The sequence below is a fragment of the Cyprinus carpio genome, chromosome B3 (assembly GCF_018340385.1).
Source record: "Cyprinus carpio isolate SPL01 chromosome B3, ASM1834038v1, whole genome shotgun sequence".
Lineage (NCBI taxonomy): Eukaryota > Metazoa > Chordata > Actinopteri > Cypriniformes > Cyprinidae > Cyprinus > Cyprinus carpio.
In genome coordinates this window covers 30,131,598-30,155,982 of record NC_056599.1, presented here as the reverse complement: position 1 = coordinate 30,155,982, position 24,385 = coordinate 30,131,598, and the positions used below count along the sequence as shown (strand labels likewise).

General features: G+C 37.4%; 2 protein-coding genes across 2 annotated transcripts; one reads left to right on the top strand and one right to left on the bottom strand.

The window, feature by feature from the left end:
• Positions 1-548: 548 nt before the first annotated feature.
• cbx1a (chromobox homolog 1a (HP1 beta homolog Drosophila)) lies at positions 549-12,177 on the top strand. Its single transcript, XM_042720716.1, has 6 exons — positions 549-764; positions 5,296-5,404; positions 8,274-8,433; positions 8,671-8,839; positions 9,428-9,522; positions 10,369-12,177. Exons 2-6 carry the CDS (start codon positions 5,356-5,358, stop codon positions 10,511-10,513), a joined length of 618 nt encoding a protein of 205 aa, XP_042576650.1. The 5' UTR covers positions 549-764; positions 5,296-5,355; the 3' UTR covers positions 10,514-12,177.
• Positions 12,178-12,250: 73 nt separating this feature from the next.
• nfe2l1a (nuclear factor, erythroid 2-like 1a) lies at positions 12,251-23,545 on the bottom strand. The gene is made up of 6 exons (XM_042720715.1): positions 23,180-23,545; positions 21,520-22,198; positions 16,973-17,155; positions 16,541-16,630; positions 16,259-16,402; positions 12,251-15,244 (listed from the first exon to the last, which is right to left on the bottom strand). The coding sequence occupies exons 2-6, from the start codon at positions 22,039-22,041 to the stop codon at positions 14,003-14,005; spliced, it is 2,181 nt and encodes a 726-aa protein (XP_042576649.1). The 5' UTR covers positions 22,042-22,198; positions 23,180-23,545; the 3' UTR covers positions 12,251-14,002.
• Between the last annotated feature and the right edge of the window lie 840 nt (positions 23,546-24,385).

Genomic DNA, 24,385 nt, shown 5'->3' with positions numbered 1-24,385 from the left:
TGTTTGCATTATTTTGTCACTTATGGGATTACTATGCTGCATTATCCATTCACATCCAGTCTTTCTGTGCTAAGCTAGGCTAGCGGTGGGTGCGCAAATAACACTTACAGAACGCACAGAAATGAAAAAAGGTATGTATGGACGTATTCTGGGGGGAACTGTGAATAAGTTAAAGTCCCAAAAAAGTCGGAGTGTTCCTTTAAATAAAGAATATCTCTTTGGATTTGAGACTTTAGTCTTTGCAACTTTACAGATCTTCTTCATGCACCAAGAGCTTGTAACACTCCAAATGACCCCTTTAATGCAAACAGAAACAAGCAAATATATATATATTTTTTTTTACCCCACGGGCAGATAATTAGCAAAATAAGATAAATGCACTTAAATTATTTCAATTTCAAACAATAGACCCTTATGACAGGTTTTGTAGTGCAGGGTCACATATGAGGCATTTCCAAGTGTTTTGAAGAACCACGTCCACGCCACCCCCCACCACACTTTCACAGTGCGCTCCTAAAACTACAACTCCCAGGATGCACCGCTTTTGTACGTACACAGGCACGCTCGGTCGGAATTGGCGGGTTGCTGGAGCGTTCGTGTAGTCGTAGACCTTTTGTCCGACCATCTGAAGAACCTCGATAAAACAACAGCAAACTCTTTCTCCAGTCGACAGATTTCAAACGTTTGACGACACTTAAAATCGGTCTAGCTGCACTGAACCACCTAATTCGGTGATATTTCGCCTTTAATTCAGAAATTCACAGGTAAGTGGCTCTGCGTGCAGACTGTGAAAACAACTGTAGGATTGACAGTGTATTAGGAAATGTGATTTCCCATATATGCATAAATATATACATACACTAAACAGGCGGATGTGTAGTGTGCTTTAAGCGACACCCTGCTCTTTAATAATTTTCAGTTATATTTGAGAAATTGTTGGTAGTTTTCTGATCGGTTCCAGGTCAACACGGTGAAGTGGCGACCATGCTTCTGCAACATTAGCCAGCAGGCTAGTCAGTGTCTCGTATCTAACGGCCATTTTAGGTTTGTAAAGTTAAAATATACGTGCGTGGGGACGTTTTAACGCTTGTATTTATCGGACAGCATAAATGTAGTTGTTGTCTTGGTATATTTTGGACCCACAATTGTGCGCGCAAAGGGTCAGTCCAGCCCGCCATCTCCGCGAGAGGCAGAAACGCCTTTTTCGTGCACGCGAGGCTTTCAGTGTGGGGCTCGGGGAAACCATCTTACAGAGATGTACATGCTGTTTACAGTTGCTTTGTCACCTTATAACGTAACGCTTGGCCTCAATGGCTTGTGTTTAGCGCTGCAGCGTCGAATATTCTGGCAAAGCATCTGCGCGTGCACGCCACCGGAAGAGGTTAAATCAAATACTTCAGTGCGCGCGAGGAGTGATGGTCTATACATACAGTTTATCAGTAGATATAAACTAATCCTGTACACAGTCTTCTTTCTTTAAGCAATGAAGTTAAGGTCAAGGGTTAAGAATAATTATGGTCAAATTAGCTAAAGTGTTTAGAATAATTATGTTAATGAGATTTAACAAAATTAAGAGTTTCAAGCCATGTATTTGTGTTGTTTTTTTAATTTGGATGTACACATCCTGCTGTTTTTTTTTTTTTTTCGTAATGATTTTTTCATGGCAGTTTAAGTTTTCAGTTCCAACTAAATGTGCAAAAGTGATTTTGTATACATAGAAAACATTTTAAATGCCAATAAAGTGTATCATTAATAGGGATGTAACAATTCATACAACTCGCGATTCGATTCTCGATTTTGATTTTACGATTCGATTTTCTCACATTTTTTTTTTTAACAGAATGAGATTGAAGACATTATACGATAAATTAAAATGTTGTTTTATTAGGCTTGTTGCTGCACGTTTCTTTGTGAAATTAAAATATAACAAAGCTAAATTGAAATTTTAAAACAAACCCCAAATCAAACAAGTTACACGAATAAAATAAATCTTTTAATATGGACAAACTAAGGCTTTGTCTGTGCTCTTTCCAGTTAAAATTAGAGGCAACCACTGCATCTTAATCGTGATCCAAATAAAAATGCAGCATACATGCGGCATGAGTAGTTTTTAATCTAAATAGGATTGTATAATTTCAAAATTTGAATGGTCTGACTTCAGTTTTGTGAAACTATACTACATAAAACTTATCTGAACGAAACAAAAACAGCAGACGAACTGAATGAGACGCAGATTGACTCTCTGACAGCAGGTGGCGCTTATGAACAGCAGAGATAGTGTTTCCTTGGTTACCGCTGTAAATGAAGTAGAGCTGTGCTTATGAAAACTACTTTAATATGCATTGTTCAGAGGCAAGATGAAGAAAATACCACGTAAACTTTTCTAAAGACAGTCAGTTCCCCTCAGAGAGACATTCACTAAACTCCTACTCCAACTGTATCGCGATTTGTTTGGCATCTCAACCGATTTGAATCGTCACACATTTGAATCGATTTTCGACTGGATCATGGTTAATCATTACATCCCTAATTTTTAAATGTTTCAAATTCAAAATTTAGTTGAATTGAGGTTTCGCTGTCATTCAACATAACACGTATAAATGTATAACTTACTCTGACATGTACTTATTAAAATATATAAAAGAAAACACAATCATACAACATTTTTATTATATATATTTTTTTAATTAAGAAAAACTTCTCACAGTGAATCATGCTAGAAATGTACGATAGACAAAAAATAAATCAATAAACAAGACATTCTATTGAGAGAAAAAACAATTACAGCTGTGTTAAACTTTTGTTGTTCTGATGCTTGAACGCTTTTTCCTCTTTGACCCAAAATGCTGTTTTTGATGGTATCAGTGACCATTGAGGATAATGGAAATGACAAAAAATATTGATATGTTTATAAGAATCAATGGGAAAATGTGTTTGAAGGGGTCATATGATGCTGCTAAAAATAACAATACAGGTGCATCTCAATAAATTAGAATGTCGTGGAAAAGTTCATTCAGTAATTCAACTCAAATTGTGAAACGCGTGTATTAAATAAATTCAGTGCACACAGACTGAAGTAGTTTAAGTCTTTGGTTCTTTTAATTGTGATGATTTTGGCTCACATTTAACAAAAACACACCAATTCACTATCTCAACAAAATTAGAATACGGTGACATGCCGATCAGCTGATCAACTCAAAACACCTGCAAAGGTTTCCTGAGCCTTCAAAATGGTCTCTCAGTTTGGTTCACTAGGCTACACAATCATGGGGAAGAAGACTGCTGATCTGACAGTTGTCCAGAAGACAATCATTGACACCCTTCACAAGGAGGGGAAGCCACAAACATTCATTGCCAAAGAAGCTGTCTGTTCACAGAGTGCTGTATCCAAGCATGTTAAAAGAAAGTTGAGTGGAAGAAAAAGTGTGGAAATAAAAGATGCACAACCAACCAAGAGAACCGCAGCCTTATGAGGATTGTCAAGCAAAATTGATTCAAAAATTTGAGTGAACTTCACAAGGAATGGACTGAGGCTGGGGTCAAGGCATCAAGAGCCACCACACACACACGTGTTGAAGAATTTGGCTACAGTTGTCGTATTCCTCTTGTTAAGCCACTCCTGAACCACAGACAACGTCAGAGGCGTCTTACCTGGGCTAAGGAGAAGAAGAACTGGACTGTTGCCCAATCGTCCAAAGTCCTCTCTTCAGATGAGAGCAAGTTTTGTATTTCATTTGGAAACCACGGTCCTAGAGCCGGAGGAAGGGTGGAGAAGCTCATAGCCCAAGTTGCTTGAAGTCCAGTGTTAAGTTTCCACAGTCTGTGATGATTTGGGGTGCAATCTCATCTGCTGAAAAAAATCTACTTTTCCATGACATTCAATTTATTGAGATGCACCTTTATGTTGTGTATTTGGTGTAATTAAATGTTTATATGGTTTAAGGTTCAAAAAACACATTATTTTCCACATACTGTACATTATTGCTTCCCTATTACCCGTCTATCTGAAACGCGTCGTTTTTTTCACAAAGCTCATCGTTCTGAAAAGAGAGGTGTGCTCTGATTGGCCATCTATTCAGTGCTGTGTGATTGGCTGAATGCCTCAATCGTGTGACTGAAATTTACTCCTCTTGTCATACTTTGATGCGTGTACCCGGTCAGAACACCGGCATGACAAGACAAGAACAAAACCCATTACAAACGAAGCATTTTTTGCATCCAGTGGGGACTGTGTTTTTATACTGTGTTTTATACATTATACTGTGTTTTTATGTGTTGCATTGCATCATGCCGCGTAAACATAAAACTATGTCTGCATTTTTGATCGGAGAAACGACAAACAAGCGTTACTCTACACTGCTCAAAACTTTTGAATCATCAGTGCCAAATTCTTTACATATTAAAACGTACTTACAGCCTGTGAGTCAGAGCAGCCGGCATTGTAGTCTACTATCCCAGGATCAGGAAACAGTCCTCCATAAAATGTGCTGCACACATCTGAATATTTACATTTAGTCATTTTGCAGATGCTTTTATCCAAAGCGACTTAAAATTGAGGGATACATAAAGCGATTCTTCTTATTTGGGTTGAACTGTTCTGGAACAGTGTTGTAAATACAACTTAACCACTGATTTCTAGTTGTGTCCTCTTTTGGAAGACCAAACAAACTAGTTTCGCTTTCACAACGAAACACCGCTTCTCCACAACATGGTGCCGGCTGCAACAATACTACAGCGAGAATCACAGTTCCGCCTTCTTTCTTTGCATGAACATTTGGGCGGTGTTATGCAAATCTTGCCACCTCGTGACGTAGACATGGGGGCGTTAGAACAGGCCGTTTTAGGGGGGTGTGGGTCTTTTTTAAAGAATATTTCTTCGGGTTTGAGACTTTAGTATTTGCAACTTTACTTTATGCACCAAAAGCTTGTAACACTCCAAAGAGAAATGAAGACTTGAAATCGCATCATAAGACCAATTTAAATATTCATGAAAATAAAATATCAATGCACAAAAAAAAACCTCTTGTCTAAAAAATAGTTTAAGCAACACTTTTTTTTTGCGTGACCTGGATGCGTTTTCATGAGATTCACCAAAAATACACCATGCCGTTAATCTTTTTGGCACTGTAAAGCATTAGAAAGGGAGCCGCGCACCATGAAATGTTGTATTTGTTAGAGGCCCCGAACTGTTATCCACAGAGCTGTGTAATTGTGTTTCCTGCCTTGTGTTGTTCTTTCCCTGATATCACCCCCCCCCCCCCAATCCCCTCTAATCCACACTTTTATTCTGTTCAGCACGGTTGACGTTGACAAGGAACCGGAAGGTTCCGCAGAGTCTCCGCCCCTTCGACGAGCATGAGCGAACCAACAGACACAGCTAGTGATGCTCCCAGCGTCACCGCAGGTGTCTCACAACTTTCTCCTTCACTGCTGTTTTTATTTCAAATGTTGTGTGGGGGAGGGTTCTCCTAGATGTTCCGATCACCTTAACGTTTCTGTCTTATAAACTGGCCTTGATATTACTTCTGTTAAATCATGGGATGTTGTCTGTTTTCATGACCGCTGTTTCATCTGCCATGTGATCCATTATCTGTCAGTGACTAATAGAGATGCTGCTTGTGGTGATTCATAAGGTCAACGGTTTGGTTCTGGTCTGGTGGTCTGAGTGTTTCAAAGTGATGAAATTTGGGCAACAGGTCTCGTTTGTTTGTAACATTTTAAAAATCAGGATAATTACCAGTTGTATTTAACGTGGCAAGCTGTGTTTTTTAACATAAGTTAATGCACTGTGCACTAACTGAACTAACATTAACAAGGGTCAGTAAACGCAGTGAAAGTATTGCTTTTTGTTAGTTCATAGTTAATGCATTCTAATGTTCACAAACGAGACATAATTGTATTTTCTGAACTGATGTGTATGCTATATTACAGTTTTTGTAGTCGATTAGTAATTAAGCATTTGTTCTCCATGCTAGCTGTGGTATTTTTAATCAAGAAATGGATGTTAATATTTAGGGTGTTGAATTGCCACATACCATTATAATGCCAAAATTATTCTGAAATAGTTTAATGACAGATGAGATTTGCTAATAATTACTGAACTTTTTTTTGTTCCCTACACACAGTATACACTACCATTCAAGAGTTTGGGGTTTGAAGAAATTCAAATTTTTATTTAGAAAGGATGCATTAAATTGATCAGACGTGACAGTAAAGACATTTGGAATGTTGAAGATTTCTGTTTTAGATTAAAAAAAATAAACTTCAACAAAAAAATCCCTGAAAAGAATTTATCACAGTAGTTTCCACAGCAATATGAAGCAGCACACCTGATTTTAACATTAATAATCAGAATTGTTTCTTGAGCATAGGGCTTGGCGATATATCGAATATTAGCAATAATATCGGAGTAAGTTTGACGATGATTTAAGCAGTCTGGCAACCATGCGCACATGCTCACTCTCATTGTGGAAGCACCGCCGATGATGATCTGAAAACACTAACAAGCTGGAGTTTAGCGATCTAATGAAAGCGTTGTTTAGCCGCTCTGTGTTCTGTCATGAGATCTCGACTGTATTGTTTGTGATTGTGATCGCTTTATAAATGCACTAACTCGACCGCCGATGTTTGAATAGAGAAACATGGGCTATGGCCATTTGGATTTACTATTAGGGAATTTCACTTTTATATTTACTTTTATATTGTTTTCATAATATAGACAGAGAGAGTGCAAAAGTCTTATATATATAAAATACGTATGTGCTTCAGCAACTAGCTCCCCATCTGGGTTTTTAGTGTCAGTGGGAACATATTTCATGCCACAGAGCTTCTCTTAAAACTGCAGACAGTTAACAGACTTGTGTTCTAAAAAACTTGTAAAATAAAAATAAAAGTTTATTTCCCCCAGTTGCATAGTTTAAATTGTGAAATGCATGCACTAAAAAAGTTGTCAGAATGCACTTTCTGTACTTGTTTTGCACTACTTCAGTTACATATAGGCCTACATGTGTTCATTTAATAAAAAGCAGTAAGTGATCACATATTCTATATAACTTTTTTAACTAGCTGTTCAATATAAATTTTTTTTTTTTTTTTTTTTTTTTTTTTTTTTTTTTTTTAATGGGGCAAAATAATATTTTTTTTTATTTAAATGCAAATGCAAACATATTGAGATATATATCGAATATCGTAAAAATGTACAATATCAAAATATTTTTTTTTATATATATATATATATATCGCCCAGCCATACTTGAGCATCAAATCAGTTTATCAGAAGAATGATTTCTGAAGGATCATGTGACCCTGAAGACTGGAGTAATGATGCTGAAAATTCAGCTATGCATCACAGGAATCAATTACATTTTAAAATATATAAAAACAGAAAAAAATATTTTAAATTGTAAGACTAATTCACAAACTTTCTGTCTTTACTGTATTTTGGTCAAATAAATGTAACCTTGATGAGAATAAGAGACTTGTTTTGGTAGTGTATACATAATTGACGAGCCTGTCTGAGCACATTAATCAATATTGATTGGTTGATGCCAGTATCTCCTGATTGATTGGTCTGTTGAAGTTGTATATAAAGCGTCAAGTGGTTATGGTCCTTGTTCAAACTGGTATTTGATCTGCTTGGAATATGATACTAACATTGTGATCATGCTGATTCTGAAGAAGCGATTGTTTGAACAGCTTAAGATTTGCTGTTACATGGTTATATAATTCGGATGCTTGCACTTGTAGATAGGTTGATAGTTCACCCTGAAATACAATTTCTACTTCATTGGCTTGCCTTCATGTCATTTCCTTCCAGTGTGTCTTGTTGCTTCTGTGGAGCACAAGGGAAGACATTGGGTTGCAGTGTTTTGGACCCCATTGACTTAAATTGTATGGGCAACAGTTGGCAAACAGTTAAAACATTCTTCAAGGTATCTTTTATCGTTTGTAATTAGAAAAAAAACAGAATTAAACAGGTTATTAACAACTGAACAAAACCATTAAGTAAATTAAAGAATAAAAACTTTAAACAGAACTTAATAACCCTTTAACTAAGACATTGAAGCTGAAACCCTTGAAACAAACCTTGAATAATCACTCTTCCTCTTTGCGCACGACCCCCTGCTAGTGAAGTGTCACTGTTTGTGTTTGTTCTGCTCAGCTCCATAGTGTCCGCTTCATTTTTTTACTGTTTAAATACTAAAAGGTGTGATATTTTTTTTCCCATACAAAAGACTAACTCTTTTTCTCTTTACTGCCCTCTTTCTCTGCAGACAGCAAGCTGGCGGCCACAGCTGGGAAGAAGCAGACCAAGAAGAAGGTGGAGGAGGTGGTAGAAGAGGAAGAGGAAGAATATGTGGTGGAGAAGGTTCTGGACAGACGGGTGGTGAAGGGCAGAGTGGAGTTCCTTCTCAAGTGGAAGGGCTTCTCAGAGTAAGTAACTAATATCGGCAAGATTTTCACTGAAATGCATTCGTCTGAGGCAAGGAGCTTGATTCCAAAAAAAAACGTGTTGGTCATTTTATCGTTATATAAAGATCTCTGGGAGAATAAATGGTTTGCTTATAAATATAAAGCCTTTGGTTTTGGTTGTGGTCCAGCCCTTCTCCAGTGGAAAAAAATGGTATTTAAATCTTTCAGATGATTGAGAATAAATTCCCTTTTCCTTAGTGAAGACAACACATGGGAGCCACAGGACAATCTGGACTGTCCTGATCTCATTGCAGAGTACCTGCAAAAACACAAGCCAAATGACAAGAAAGAGCCTAGTGGAAAGAGGAAAGGAGAATCTGACACAGATGGTGGGGAAGACAGCCGGCCCAAAAAGAGGAAAGATGAGGTTAGATTTAATCATTCCCTTAAATGAGTACGATTTTGTAGACTTTTGGTATGCAAATTGCACCAGTTTTTTTTCTTTTTAAACATTTCCTTTATCTTTCTTTACATAAGACAGCATGCATACATACATGTACTATATTTAAGCATTTGTCAGGCACTTTTAGGTGTTTAATCAATTTTGTGCACTTTTATATCCCAGGTTTTGCTTTTTATAAAAACTACCAGACCAACAAATTTTTAAATGCAACATTTTTATTTTTATTTTTATTTTGCTTTCATTTATTATATGTGGTCCTTTTTTAAATACCTTTTGTGAAACATGATGCATGAAGAAAAAAAGATTAATACAGGGGTCCTGTTCCTTAAAATAGTTTTAAAAGATCTTAATTTGCTCTTTCACATATTAAGGGTTTTACAGAGTTCTTAAGTTCATAAAGTCGTGGCATTAAATGTTGGTTGCATTTCAAAAAAAATGGATATCTTCTTTATTTTTGTTTTCCAATACAAATGTTTATCCTTTTTAAGACTGAGAAGAAACCTTTACTGCTTGTGAATAATAAAATACTGACATAGTTTCTTTGTTTTGCAGCAAGACAAGCCGAGGGGCTTTGCACGGGGGTTAGAACCAGAACGCATCATTGGAGCCACAGATTCCAGCGGCGAGCTCATGTTTCTAATGAAATGGTTTGTAAAGATTAAGATTTAAAAGTGAAATGTGTGATTTCTGCATTACTAGCGTCACAAAATAGAATTGTGTAAAATAATGAACACTCCCCACCTTTGGTCAAACAAACACATCAGATCCCGAACTCCAGTTACCAGTGTTGCAGTTTTAGACTAGGCTAGATGTTCACACAAAAAAGCAGGGTTTTGTTGGCATTTTTAGCATAATTAATGTATGATTACGAACAGAGACTTTTTTTTGTTTTTTTACAGATTTGAGTTCTTGTGCACAAGTTTACCCAAAATGAAATTTGCTGAAAGTTTATTTACCCTCAGGCCTTTCAAGCTGTAGAAGTATTCGCTTTTTCATTGGAACAGATTTGGGGAAATTTAGCATTACATTTCTTGCTCACAACTGGATCCTCTGCAGTGAATGGGTGCCGTCAGCCAATAAAAACGTCCCAATTAAGATCTTGTGAGGCAAAAGGCTGCTTGTTTTTAATAAATAAATTCATTATCCATTTTCATAAATGCATTTTTTTAATTTGCTTTCTCCAGTGTAAAAGTCATCTTGTCTGAATCAGGAGAGAAATATGCACTGTTTACAAGCAAAAAGGGTTCTAAACAAATATGTCAGTGGATTTTAATCTGAGAGGACAACATTGGATATGGACTTTGGACTTGCATAATAATAATGTTTCAAGCCAGTATTTTAGCCAGAAGCAACAGTTTGAAATCAAGATGCATTGATGGATTTGTTTCAAACACAAGCTTTTCACTTCACAAGACATTAATTAATAAACTGGAGACTGTTTTGTTTTGACATTTTGGGGTTCCTTTAATCATTCTCCCCCTGCTTCTCTGCAGGAAAAACTCTGACGAGGCAGATCTCGTTCCGGCAAAAGAGGCCAATGTGAAGTGCCCACAGGTGGTCATCTCATTCTATGAAGAGCGACTAACATGGCACTCCTACCCTTCTGAGGAAGAAGAGAAGAAGGATGACAAGAACTAGGCCTGTGAGGGAGAACGAGAGAGGTGGCAGGTCAGGGCCGTGTTAGACTAGTTTGGGCAGGGTGGGGGGGGTATTCGGGACATGGGCAGTTCAAAGATGGGGAAACAGACACCCAAAAGCTCTTTACTCTCAGTGCCATAAAACTTGGACTCAAGATATATTCAGAGCAAGATATGCAGACGTGGAGTCATCTTTAGTGGGCAGAAGTGAATGTTAGTCAGAATACTGACCACCGTAAGAAACACAGGATTACTGTATTTCCTCTTTGCTTCTCTTTCTGTTGGATTATGGGAAATGGGGTGTATATATGCTGCAGTAGTTGATCAGTAGTTATTCCCGGCTGATAAAAAGGTGGTTAACGTCTGATGGGGTATGATATGCTAAATGCGGTGAATCCTATTTGCACATCCTCATACCTTCCATGATTTTCTGGTAAGACATTCTGAAGGACATTTCAGTCTAAATCTGAACGTTTCACTGTGTAATACGCCACCCTAAGTTAAAACATAGTAAGTACACAGCAATTAAAACTGAGAAGAAAAACAAACAAATTCACAGTTTGATTAATTTGGTATGTGTGCACACCGATTTCTCTGAATCTGAGCATAGTTTGTTCAAAACTTGTTTTGTGTGTGTAGTAACTGTGTTTTATCTTTAAGGCGGCATGGCCTAATTTCTTAAGCCTACTTTTTTTTCCCCCTCATTTGTTTAGATTTCATCAAGTCATTTGTTATGTATATACATTTGTCAAAACTGTTGTCACCTTATTAGTAAGCAAATTGCTGTGTATTGCAGTCTTGCTGTTTTAGCAGTATTTCTCAATTTGTATTCGCTATGTATACAGTATTCTCATCTTTTCTGTTCACCATTTGAGGATATAAGTTGCGCATGGATATATATTTATTCACAAGGTGTTTTTTTTTTTTTTTTTTTTTTTTGGGATAACCATTTCATGTCAGCTTGGTAAACTGCATTTCCCATAATCTCATATAAACCTTTTTTATTTTTAACTATTAGATGTCAGTGTGTTTAATCAGTTGCATTACTGTGTGAAGAGGAAATGTGCCCTTTAGGTTCCAGCTTTTCCAGTTTTATAGGCTGATCAAGGTCTGCCAGACCTGGCTCGTAAATACTTCAGAAAACAATGATGAAAAGTGACACTTTGCTGTTTTACCCTCTTTTTCGGTGGTGCTCAAGGAGTAGAATGTACTACACGGCTTCAAGGCATCTTTTTATCATAGACTTATGTAAATGTGTAGTGAAGGTGAAAAAACTTGCTAACATTATCATGCTACAGATCAGGTCTTTTAGAATCACCTTTGCACCAGCAAAAACATATTAGTATTGACAATATGGTAGAGTTTTAAAATGTTATCAATATTATACAATGTTATCAGTTTTTTAAATGGTTAAAATAGTGCTTGGGTCACTGAATACTGTCTTTTGCAAAATATGGTATTGATAGTGGCATAAACTTCTGTGTACCAGAGGAGCCTGATGTACTTTTAGTTGTACACAATCAGTAATGTGACTGCATTATATTCCTTCCTGATTGTCTTTGTTTTCTCTTAAGTGTACTGTTAAAAGCATGTTACTTTCTTTCATTTTCACATTTTCAAGGGGAAATGTTTATTTGTTCATTAAAATAAACTTTTTTTTATTAATTCTGTTTTATGATTAAGGTTATTTTATGTTATAGTAAGCTCCTGTTTTACAAAAAAGAAACTGAAAATTACATACAATAAATATATTTTATTTGAAACAAGAACAATCCCAGCTTGTCACCAAGAACATGAATTTACTGCAAAACGTTTAACACAAAGTACAGTTGAATATAAAAGGTTTAGATTATTTACAAGGCTTTTTAAAACATCAAAAATCAAATTCAGACCTGGTATTTAAAAAAAAAAAGAAAAAAAGGATAATGTTAAACTAACACAAATTCTAACAAAACCACACATACTCAAAGACAAAACGCCAGTTTGTTCAAAACATTGTGGGTCAAAAATACTTTACAGTCTTAAGTGAATGTTAATCCAAAATTAATCTCACATGGCAGGTGCTCCCTGTAATGAGATGGCAAACCAACACTTTTATTATACCAGTAAAGCTCAAAGTATACTTCGTATCTGTGCAAGTATGCTAGCATATGCGTACAGTCGAATGTGCAGTCTTTCAAAATATACTCCATTTGATAGTATGCACGAATGCAGGCGGACACATGCGCTCTTGAAAGTTTAATATTTGTCCATTGTCTACTGTTTTTCTTGTGTATGTGCAGTATATTTTGGTGAAGAAACTTTGCATCATGCACACTAGCTATGTTTCCATCCAAAGATTCCAATTGAACTTAATGCACAAAACTGGAATATCGCATAAAATTGCATATTTGCAAATAAAGCATCGTTTCCATCCAACGAGTCGAAGAGAACAAAATCGTCACTTCCTGATAAAATGGCACTAAATAGCCTATCACTAAAAAAAAGTAGGCGCAGCCACTAAATATAATATTTTTCATATAATAAGTTGCGCCTCAGAGCGAGCAGATGAAACACAATAAATATATGTATTGCTTTCGGAGGTGGATGCTGCTGTTTGGGAATGCAGTCGTGTTATACAATTATACAGAAATACTTTGATGACAGACTTTGCTCTGGCATTTCAGAACGACCAAATCAACATTTCAAATGCTGTTCAATGAGTACGATCTGCTGGTTAGTCAAGTTATCCCGTCCCATTGTGCAAAGTCACATGACTTCTTTTGACACGCATGGTGAAATTTATTCGGTACATGTGTTTACATTGTAATTTATGAACATTGCGCATCTTGGCATTTCCATCTAGCACTTTTTATGCGATATTACAAAATGTGCATAAAAATAGGTGGATGGAAACATAGCTACTGTAAGCGGTATAGTTTGACCTTTAGCAGTAGTTAAAATGCATTAAAACTTTGTTTCAGTGCTTGGATTCCAAGCATAATTTACCACTGGACTTATTTTGGTTTTCTGACTTTGGGAACAATTTCAGACACTCCTTATGTTCTTGTAGCCCAGTTTGGTTTATAAACTGGATGTGAAACAGAAGTTGTAATCAACTGTTCTTTCCTATTGTGATGTATATCTGAGTGAAACGGCTCCTTGAATGAGAATTTTTCACCTCTGTGAAACCTTCTCTGTACATGTGAAATGGACAACTGTGTCGAGCATTGTCTTGCACACAAGCTGCAGTTTTATCCACTACAGTAGGTTTTTAGAGTTCATAAAGGCAATTAGCATAAAAGATCATGGAAACACTTGATGGGGCCCTTTAACATCCAAACTTTGTGTTACTGTGTGCCTACATAGTACAATATATTATCAAGGATGATCACTTGGGTAAATATACCCTACTTGGTGCAAATTCCCACTGAACTGTGGAAAACCAGCAGGTGGACTTCACAGCAGAGAGCTTTTTTCCTGAGCCTAGTCATAGCATGAGTCCTCCATCTCACTTCTTGTGTTTTTGTCTCTTGTTAAGTTTGCGTCTGGAGTGTGAATCTGATCTGCGCTGTGATGTTACAGGGCTGGTGCTGTCTTGCTGCAAAGTAAAGTTGTTGTCAGAGTACAGCAGTCCCTGTTCCTCGCTTAGTCTCTCGTAAACCTCTTGATACAAGCTATTAAGATGCTGCTTCATCTCCCTGATGGAGCGCAAGATCTCAGACTTTTCCCTGAGCAGTTTGGCCCGGAGGCGTCGCAGGCTATCCACATTGCACTCCAATTCCAGCAGGACATCTAGCTTCCTCCGACGACAGTTCTGAGCAGCCATTTTGTTTTTACCCCTGCGGCGAATGTCTCTGATAAGCGTAAGCTGAGCCTCATTAAGATGATATTTGGCTAGCAAGCGATTGAACTCATCGACGGGTAAGTTTACGATGCGTTCATTGGAGAACGGGATATCCATCAAACGTGTGCGTTTCTCGTCCCGGCTGGAAAGATGATCCAGCACTCTGTTTTTTGGCGTCTCCTCAGAAAGATCTTCTGGAGGTTTCCTCTGGCTTTGATGTTGGTTGTAGGTATGATCGTGTCCGATGTGCTCGAGCCAAGGAAGCTGATGGAACTGTCTGGCTTCCAAAAAGCTTGATTGACACATTTTGGTTTGTTCTGGCATGTACCCGCCCACAGCTCCATCCTCTTCCTTGATATGGGTGTAGTCCACAGAGCCGCCTAAATGCATCAAACTAGGGTTTGGGCTGGACAGGGATGAAGAACATGAAGAAGATGAGGAGGAACTGGAAGATTCAGATCTACTAGGAGAGGCAGGGCTTTGACCGTATTCCAGGGATAAACCAGAGTCAGAATCCATTGGGTTTTGCTCTTCAGACTGTACCTGGCTAAGTTCTTCCAGAGCCAAATCCATTAGTTCAGTCTCATCAAGCATGGCTTCCTCAAGAAGAGGATCTATAGGGATTGGCAGGCTAGCCCCAGTAGCCAGAAGGAGGTCTATGATATCAGAGTCTTCAAATGCTTCTGCATTAGAAGAAGTGTCCAAATTTATGTTTGGAATGGAGTTGTTTTTAATGCAACCGGTTTCTTCCATGGTGATGCTATTTTGTGCTTCCGTGGATCTTGGCAGCGTGGCTTGGTAAAGGCTAACATCCTGATGAATAAAGTTTTCCATTAATCCAGTATTTCTGTCTGAATCACTGTTACTGAAAGGAGAGTCGCCTATTGTTTCAGCTGTATCCATGTCCTGTAAAGATAAGAGAAGTCCAATAAAGTTTTAAGACTGCCTGGTCAATAAAACATGTCACCTGCTCCATATATTCTAGAAACTAGAGTATTATATTCTATATTCTAAAGTAGTCAATAATAATAATAAAAAAAGTGTATATCTTTAATGATAAGTTTATGTTTTGCTCCAAACCATTGTGAAGAACGGTGAGCATGATTTCATCAAGTACAACATGTTCCTGGATCAACATCATTCCAATCAACCAATCAGAATAAAGATAAAACTTTTCAGGAAATATCTGTTTTAGACTTATGATCGGGGTTAGGTGCTTCTACACTCTTGTTAATCAGCTATCATTTCACACTTATTTAAGGAATAAATTATTGGTAGGGTTTGGTTTAGGGGTAGAGATTGGGTTAATTCTATATTTTTGGACATTAATGTTGATCCAGGATCATCAAAAGATGTTGATCCTGGAACATGTCTTGCTTGGCAAAATCACGGCGATCGTGAAGAATTTAAATCATGGCTGGCTAATATATTCATATATTGCATAAACTTAACTGTATATTTATGACTTTCTATTCGCTAAAGTCATTTTCTAGCCAACTAACGAGCTGTGAACACCTGATGACTTTTCTGAGGTAAATATAATGTCACGTGACATGTTGTTCACCAGCGGTTTTGATGACGTCTTTTCCACGGTTCAAACAATAATTTGGTCATTAAACGAGAGACGGTACGTTTCAGTAAGTTGTAGTGTTTATTTCAACATATCCTCTGATGCTCGATTACAATAGAAAAGAGTAATAAGAGACAATAGTTTCGTGCACTCTGTGCTGCTCTTTGAACTTGAGCGGCTACAGCGTTCATGTCACATTAAACGGCACCAAAACGGCATTTAATTCTTGAATTTTGTTCTGAAACTCTTATAATCATGTTTCTCCACAAACGACTAATGATAGTGTGTGTCACATAGTTTCATTCATTTTTCAGAGCACTGATTAACTTTGGGACTTTGTCATTTCATACCTGGGATTCCATGATGGCCAGAACATCTTGCCATTGTTGCTCTAAAGTTGTTGATTCCTGTTCAGGCAACAAGGGTGGCATGAGTGGCCTCTGAAACTCGGAAAGTGCATGTTCTCCTACATTCTGTACATCAGGACCCGTCAACTGAGAAAATGAAGATTTTTTTTAAGAAGTTTGGAAAGCCTGCTTTTTCTTTTTTGTCTCTCTCCAGCTCTTAAACAATTCCTGCTGCAGAAATTGTTGTAAAAAGATTAAATGTAGCACTCTAGATTAAGTTTTTACCTCTGGATCTCCTTCTGAGGGGAAGTTGGAATCAATAAGATGTAAGCACTCTTCAATGGAAAGAGAAGCGTCGTCCCTTACACCCGACAACTGAAAGAGGAGCGAGTGAGCATGAGGAAATTGTTTAATAAAACTCATATCACTCTGTTATCTGTCAAGGTCAAACTATGACGGCAATGGTGCACTGCTTTGGAATGTGGAACGTCATCATAAAGGTCAGAAGTAACAAGGTCAATAAATCCACTGCCAAAATCTTAACTTTCACACAATATGTTCACTCAATTTTGAGTGTATTTTGTGTCTTATTCACAATATTTCAGTACTTTAGCTCAGTGTACTTCTCTGCAAAAATAATCTGATGGAAATGACAAATACTAAAATAAATGTACACAAAAAAGACAATATTTAGTCCCTTGTTGTTCACTGTCATACCTGTAGATCCTCTCCAAACATTTGGTTGTGAAATGGATTTGAATTTCTCCAGCTATCCACCATAAATTCATCTTCTTCCTCATTAAACAAGCTGAGGGGTTGGGTTCTTGCATTTTCTAGCTGCTCCTGGTGGACATTTTGCTGAGGTTCCTGCTCCCAGAAGAAAGACAAACCATCTCCGTCCTGCAAATGCAAAAGTAAGCATCATGTCTAGTATCTCAGGAAGTATGTTCTCTAATGGATAGGAAGTGGCGGTCTTGGGTAAGCCAGGATGGTCTATTGCTGCCTTCGTGTGATTTTGGAAACTTCCAACTTGAAGTTGTAATTAAGTTTGTTGCGTTCAAGTGCTTTGTATATAAAATATATAAAATATTAAGTCAATATCCAGCAGGTTTTGAATAAAATGTAGCGTCAAATAGCACAAAAAATAAACCTCACTAAATATTATTTTTTTTTTTTTGGTCAAATAGTATTTATAATAATCTGCACTACCTACAGAAGTAACATCAAGATAGGTGATGAACAACTTTTATATATGGAATCCATACATTTGCAGACAACAGAGTTCTTGGCTATAAATAGAGCTAACCTTTCCCTGTTCTGGAGGGGGATTAATGAAAGCGATTGGTCTCTTGGGTGTCTGTGCTGTTGTTACTGGAAGTCCCCTTAGCCTCCAGAGACCACTGTGGTTCTTGTGACAAGCATGGCAGTTGATTTATATGTTTTTTGGTATTAGGGGAATAACAAACCCAATCCCCCTGCCTTATAGTTAGGATTAGGGTGTCACTTAATCATGTAACCTATTCAGTACACATCAACATCCACGCCTACATATGCTCAGTCCTAGAAAGGTTTTGACAAGGTCACTGTGCCTGTTTATGTTTAAGCTTAAGGTATGTGGAGCAGTGGAAGATGTTGTTCATGTACTGTCCGTTGAGTTGGTTTTGAAGGGATGTGTCCAGACACTCAATCAGTAGCCGGTAAACAGGCATTGCGAAAGCAAATGTGCCTGTCTTCTCGGATTACAAAACAAGCCAGGCTGGTGCTGGACGCCAAGCCAGCACATGCTCAGGCATGTCTAACAGTGGTCAAATTTCAAGTTGGGGTCACAGCAAGCCTGCCCGGTCAAGTACAGACGCCCTCGTTTGAACTACAGTGATTTAGACAGGGGAATTTTCAAAACTATAAAAATCATGATTTTTTTGCTTAAGAAAAATTAGAAATTGCAGTTCTGAAGAAAAAAAAGTTTATTTCACTGATTAATAAAACCTGAACATTAGACCTCTAAATAAGTAAATAATGTTATTTACTTGAAGTTCTGACAAAATGTTCAGTTGCAGAATGTGAATTAAAATATGTAAGTAACAAAATTAACTAAACATTTACATAAACTTTTGAGCTTACACACTTTTAAGGGAGTATACCGAAATATATTACTGATGTGTCAAAGTAGTTTTTGAAAGTTTTTTGTATTTTTGAAAGTAAATACAAATATGTATTAATTAGAATGAGGAAGTTAAATGAATGATCCAATGACTCCTTCATAAAGCCTTTTTCCCATTCCTGGATGAATCAATGTGTTTGAAAAAAATTGGTGGAATGAATGATCCAATGACTCCTTCATAAAGCCTTTTTCCCATTCCTGGATGAATCAATGTGTTTGAAAAAAATCAAAGTAATGAATGATCCAATGACTCCTTCATAAAGCCTTTTTCCCATTCCTGGATGAATCAATGTGTTTGAAAAAAATTGGTGGAATGAATGATTCAATGACTCGCTCATAATAAATCAAAGTGCTAGAGCAAATTGACTTAAATTGTTCAATGACTGACTTAAGAAAGTCGATTAACATCATAAAGTACACAGTACAAAACAGTTCTGATTTATCCACCAGTTTGATCGTTAATGTCATATACATTAATAGACATCGCTGAATCATAATTTTGTGATTATTCGAATCGTAAAAAGTGATAATTCGTTCGCTATAGCTCTAATTTGCCGTCATCTCACAACTATTTAAATTAATGTTTTAAAACATGTATCATTTAAAAACACTGATTTGTAATCTTTAGAAAATCCCAAAATTTATATGTTTCATCAATGAAATAATCATAACAGAATCCTATCACAAAATTGTATGTCCCAACCCTCAGCTAAATTGAATTTAACTTATGTTAACTAATCATGTAGCTCAGAACTGAACAGATGAGATGTTCAAGTTTATGAGGAAGGATCCTTTTTCTCCAAACTGCATGCTTCTAATAATCCCTAGAGAAAAAAATAGTCAGCAGTCTGATCCAGGAACACCATGCTGCCCGTCAGTACTGGTCAAATGTGCCATAGGGCCGAATTTGCAGGCTTTTCTTCATATCACACTAGCAAACAGACTGGCTCTTGGTTCAGAAATAGCCCTGTGGATCATGTGCATGGAAACTTGTCAAATCTGATCTGGTCTGCACATGTGAGGACTTGACAAACGCATGGCAACTGTTTCGAAGTACAGGGTCCTTACTCAAGGGGAATTCAGGCTCACTAACTGCTATACTATGTGCATCCTCTTATTCTGTTACAAAGCCCACTGGAGGAACAGAAAGTAAAAAGCATCCAGTTGAAATTTCCCTAGCTATGCATGTGCACAGAAAGCAAAAGAAAGTGTTTTGATGCTTCTCACAGATGTCAATAATGTGGGCGCACAGCCAGGCAGACGCTCACAGTCACACTAAATAGTCTGCTGGACTGTGTGTGGAGTTTAACACAAAAAAGGAGTAGTTTACCCAAAAAAATTATTTTGCTCACCCACAAGCCATCCAAAATGTAGGTGAGTTTGCTTCTTTATCAGAACAGATTTGGAGAAATGAAGCATTATATCACTTGCTCACCCATGAATCCTCTGCAGTGAATGGTTGCCATCAGAATGAGAGTCAAAACATCTAATAGAAACACCTAAGTAATACACAAGTATTCCAAAAGACTCCAGTCCATCAATTAATGTCTTGTGAAGTGAAAATATGGTCAAAAAAGGCTAAAATTTGAGTCCTTACTCCATAATAATACTTTACCCAGTAACTAAGTCATATGTGACCCTGGACCAATAAAAATGTCACATAGGGGTATGTCACTGGGGTATATTTGTAGAAATAGCCAAAAAACATTGTATGGGTCAAAATGAACGTTTATTCTTTTATGCCAAAAAAATCATCAGGATATTAGGATCATGTTCCATGAAGATATTTAGTAAATTTCCTACTGTAAATATATCAAAACTTAATTTTTGATTAGTAATATGTATTAAGAACTTCATTTGGACATCTTTAAAGGTGATTTTGATTTTTTTGCACCCTCAGATTCCAGATTTTCAAATAGTTGTATCTCGGCCAAATATTGCCCTATCCTAACAAAGCTTGTTTATTCAGCTTTCAGATGATGTATAAATCTCAGTTTCGAGAAATTGACCCTTATGACTGGTTTTGTGTTCCAGGGTCACATATCACCTGAAAACAGAGAGAAATATGCATAAATCTAGCACGATTTACAAACAAGTCCAAAACCGTTCTAAACAAATACGGCAGTTGAGAGGACAACAGAGGATGTACTTTTTCCACTGGAGGAAACATTAATGTGTATTATTGACTGGTATTTTAGCTGGAAGCAATGGTTTAAAGTTAAAACTGTTGGAATCTCATTCTGACGGCACCCATTCACTGCAGAGGATCCATTGGTGGGCAAGTGATGCAATGCTCAATTTCCCCAAATCATTTCTGATGAAGAAACAAACCCATCCACAACTTGGATGGCCTGAGTACATTTTCACCATATTTTCAATTTTGGGTGAACTATACACTTTGTCACTCGAGTGTTTTATATGTTCCTGATTTTTATTTGGAGTGTTTCTACTTATTCTTGAGTCCGAAAATCATTAGTTCCAGTTGTGTTTAAAATATAGAAACTTGTTTAACATGCTAGTATACAGGCCAGCGATCACGTCTTACCCCCATTACCCAGAATACTCTGGGTCTCATGAACCTCTCATGGTCATTAGAACAGAAAACAACATGCAACACTTAAGTAATGCATGGAGAGGAACTCCAGCCAAGCTGAAGTATCAGATGCTTGAAGTTGCTTAACACATGTGTTTGTCCTTCTAAATAACAAACCATTTGCATATCTGGACCAGATATGTCTGGTATACAGCCAGTTCTGTCTGAGCGTGTGTTTACAGAATTACAATTAGTGAAATGAGTTTGTTTGAATTGGTTAAGCTACTCATGTATTAACAACATTTGAATGAATGCATATCATGATGTATAGTGTATACATACTATAGTCTTCTTTAAAGTAGTTTTTTATTTTATTCTTGTTTTAGCTTTTTAGAAGCTTTAAAAAGCAAAAACTACAATGACAGTCAAATATCCTCGCATTGAGGGTGTTGCTAGCACCAACTTTCCTTCCTCAAATATTTACTTGAACTATTATGTAACAAACCAGAAAGCAGGTAATTGACAGAAATAGGAAACCTTTTTGAAGTTTTGACTGGCTTCACCGCTTACCTCTTTAATGGGTTCATCGTCGTCTGGATGGTCAAGGCTTCTTGGCATGTGACCCAAAGCTCCAAGGGTTTGATCCTCAGCCATGTCATAACCCACTTCTCCTCCACTTCCTAACCTCATGCTCAGCTCTGAGGGCTCCTCCACATCTTCAAGTCCTCCACCTTCCTCAAGGAGACCCACTTGAGCTGGAATGGAGACTCCATTGTCAGGCTCCCTGTGGACCAACCAGGCTTCAAGCTCCGCCGCTGGCACCTGCAGGCGGTCTAGGGAGCGAACCCAATTCAGAAGCCTGCGAGCTGTGAAGAACCCATCCAGATCTGCACTTTTAGGGTGCAGGTTATATCCATCCAGGATGTTTCCAAGATTATGGAATTGAGTCCGAGTTAGAGCTGAATTTGGGCCCAGAATGATTTCGCTAAAAGGGGGCAGGTAGGGATCCACGTCCACACGCATCCCAGCCAGACTGAGAAGAATATCTACTTGGATCAGGCCCTCTGTGAGGTACTTCTTTAGGTCCGGCATGGCCCAAACCAGTGCCAAGAGCAAAGAATGAGCCAAGTCAGTCTCAAATAGAGTATGAGCGTGTTTGTGTCGGTGTTTCCAGCTTTAGAATTTCAAAACTTTCTCCATGAAGAAAACTTTAGTTTTTTATTTTTTAGTAAATATTTCACACAAAATCCTGAAACAGAAGAGAAGAATGATATAAGAATGTAAGTTTCACACATTCTCAGTTAATGTGGCCTAGCATATAATGCTTTTATTTAAAGAGAGAGAGAGAGAGAGAGAGAGAGAGAGAGAGAGAGTGATAAAACACTTAGAATGTTTGTAAATGGAAATCATATTTTAGTTATAAAGGCTAATGAGAAGTACAATTGTTTACTGTACACTATAATATTTTCCGAAGTAAATAAAACAAATATTACTGTATTATGTTTTGCAAGAAAATAATATTCAAGTCTACTTCAAAATTGCATGTTTAATTCGGTGATAGGCTACTTGCTGCTTTTTGTAATTAACAGTAGTTAACTAACAATTTTCTAAGTTAAAATTCGTTCTACACCAGGTTTCTTAAGTTTAAAAGCGCGAAACATCATTGCATAATAATTATACTAAGTATTAAACGCATTATCGAGTTGCTGGTTTCTGATTGGTCAATACAGCGTTCCAGCTGTCAAAATTTCAAACATAGCCTAAATGCACAATTGTACGGTGGACACGCGAATCTTCTAGAACGTTCTGTTATCTTGAACACAACACTCAAGATCATAAACCGCAATCATCAACGCGTGACACTCCCGCTGACCCACTTTCTTTCCAAGTCACCCCAAAGCGTAACCAAAAAGTTTCTCATGAAATAAACACTAGTGTGTCAGGACGGCTAGAGTTGGGGTTTCTTAAGAAAAAAATGTAATGTTACCCCAAACGCGCACACGCACACACACACCCCTCACTCACACACACACCCCTCACACACACATTTACAGTTAACGTTACACTGATAAACTACAACTTAGGTTGCCTTGAACATTTTTAAGGGATAAATCTTTTCAACTGAACAGGATATAGAGAGCTATTAGATTCATAACAGCTCGAATATGCTATCTGTGTTCACAGTATCTGATGTTTATATTTATAAATGCTGTGGATGATGAAACATTACCTGGTTTGCGGATGAGAGGTCTCGCAGTCACTGGACAGACGATCTGATGCTGAATCACAGCTTCACATGCTCTGTAACAGCGCGCGAGTGTATTTATACTGCAGAAGAGAGCGGTGGAAAGTGTTGGTCTCCTCCCCGCAGGACGTCACGTCATGAGACTTTCGGCTGGAGTCAGTGTTTGGAAGAGATTGCAGATTTTCCCAATAACACATCAGATGTGTTTTCTAGAGCTTTCGTGTTTATCTTCGGCCACGGAATAACTGACAAGAATAAAATGATACCTACTCCGAACTATTTTGTTATCTACAGAGTGCATATAGGCTACAGATAGCTACTGGACGATGGCAAATTATGCAATGTGCGGTGATATTTAAAGGGACAGTTGACCCAAAAATACTTGTTCCAATCCTGTATAAGTTTATTTCTTCTGTTGAAAGCAAGAGAATATATTTTGAAGAATGTTAGTAAGCAAAATGTTAAAGGGATAGTTCACCTAGAAATTAAAATTTTGTTATTGCATGCATGTTGTTCCAAACCCATAAGACCCGCAAAACTTGTGATCCGAAGATGAACGAAGAACTTACGGGTTTGGAAAGATATGAGCGTGAGTAATTACAGAATTGTCATTTTGGGTGAACTATCCCTTTAATGGTAGCCATTCACAGTTTTGTCATACTGTGGAAGTCATTGGCTACCGTTAACTGTTTAGTTATCATCATTCTTCAAAAGAAACTCGTGCAGGTTTGGAAGAACTTAAGGGTGAGTAAATTATTTTATTTATTTATTTATTTTTGTAATTTTGGGTTAACAATTTAATTAAGGAGACAGGAGGAAATTATTTTCAGATTATTATTATTATTATTATTATTATTATTATTATTATTATTATTATGTGACATTTTAATGAGTGTATTTACAGTAAGTTGTGTTAAGCAAGCTTCGCCCCTGATCCCTGAACCTTTTCAGCTTTGCTGCCCCCTGTCGCGCTGGTAAGAAGTGACGTTACATAATTCAGTTGCTTACAGCAGCCGTTCATTATCTATTCATTGCATATCATTGCGTAATGAAACTTACTTGTGAAACGAGTTACTCATTAGAGCAAACAATATGACGCCCAAAATTGAATTCTCAAGACGAGCAGCAGAGCGTAAGCGAGCATGCGATGGAAGCCGCCATTGTGGCTCCTGTACAGCAGCGCTGCTGACG

What these genes read in the sequence shown, in the direction of transcription:
- cbx1a (XM_042720716.1), top strand. Translation starts at nt 5,356, where the DNA reads ATGAGCGAACCAACAGACACAGCTAGTGATGCTCCCAGCGTCACCGCA. An exon ending in TGCTCCCAGCGTCACCGCAG is followed by an intron (nt 5,405 to 8,273) that starts GTGTCTCACAAC and finishes CTTTCTCTGCAG; the next exon opens with ACAGCAAGCTGGCGGCCACA. An exon ending in AAGTGGAAGGGCTTCTCAGA is followed by an intron (nt 8,434 to 8,670) that starts GTAAGTAACTAA and finishes CCTTTTCCTTAG; the next exon opens with TGAAGACAACACATGGGAGC.
- nfe2l1a (XM_042720715.1), bottom strand. Translation starts at nt 22,041, where the DNA reads ATGCCGGACCTAAAGAAGTACCTCACAGAGGGCCTGATCCAAGTAGAT. An exon ending in TGTTTGGAGAGGATCTACAG is followed by an intron (nt 16,631 to 16,972) that starts GTATGACAGTGA and finishes CTCCTCTTTCAG; the next exon opens with TTGTCGGGTGTAAGGGACGA. An exon ending in CCTCAGAAGGAGATCCAGAG is followed by an intron (nt 16,403 to 16,540) that starts GTAAAAACTTAA and finishes TCATTTTCTCAG; the next exon opens with TTGACGGGTCCTGATGTACA.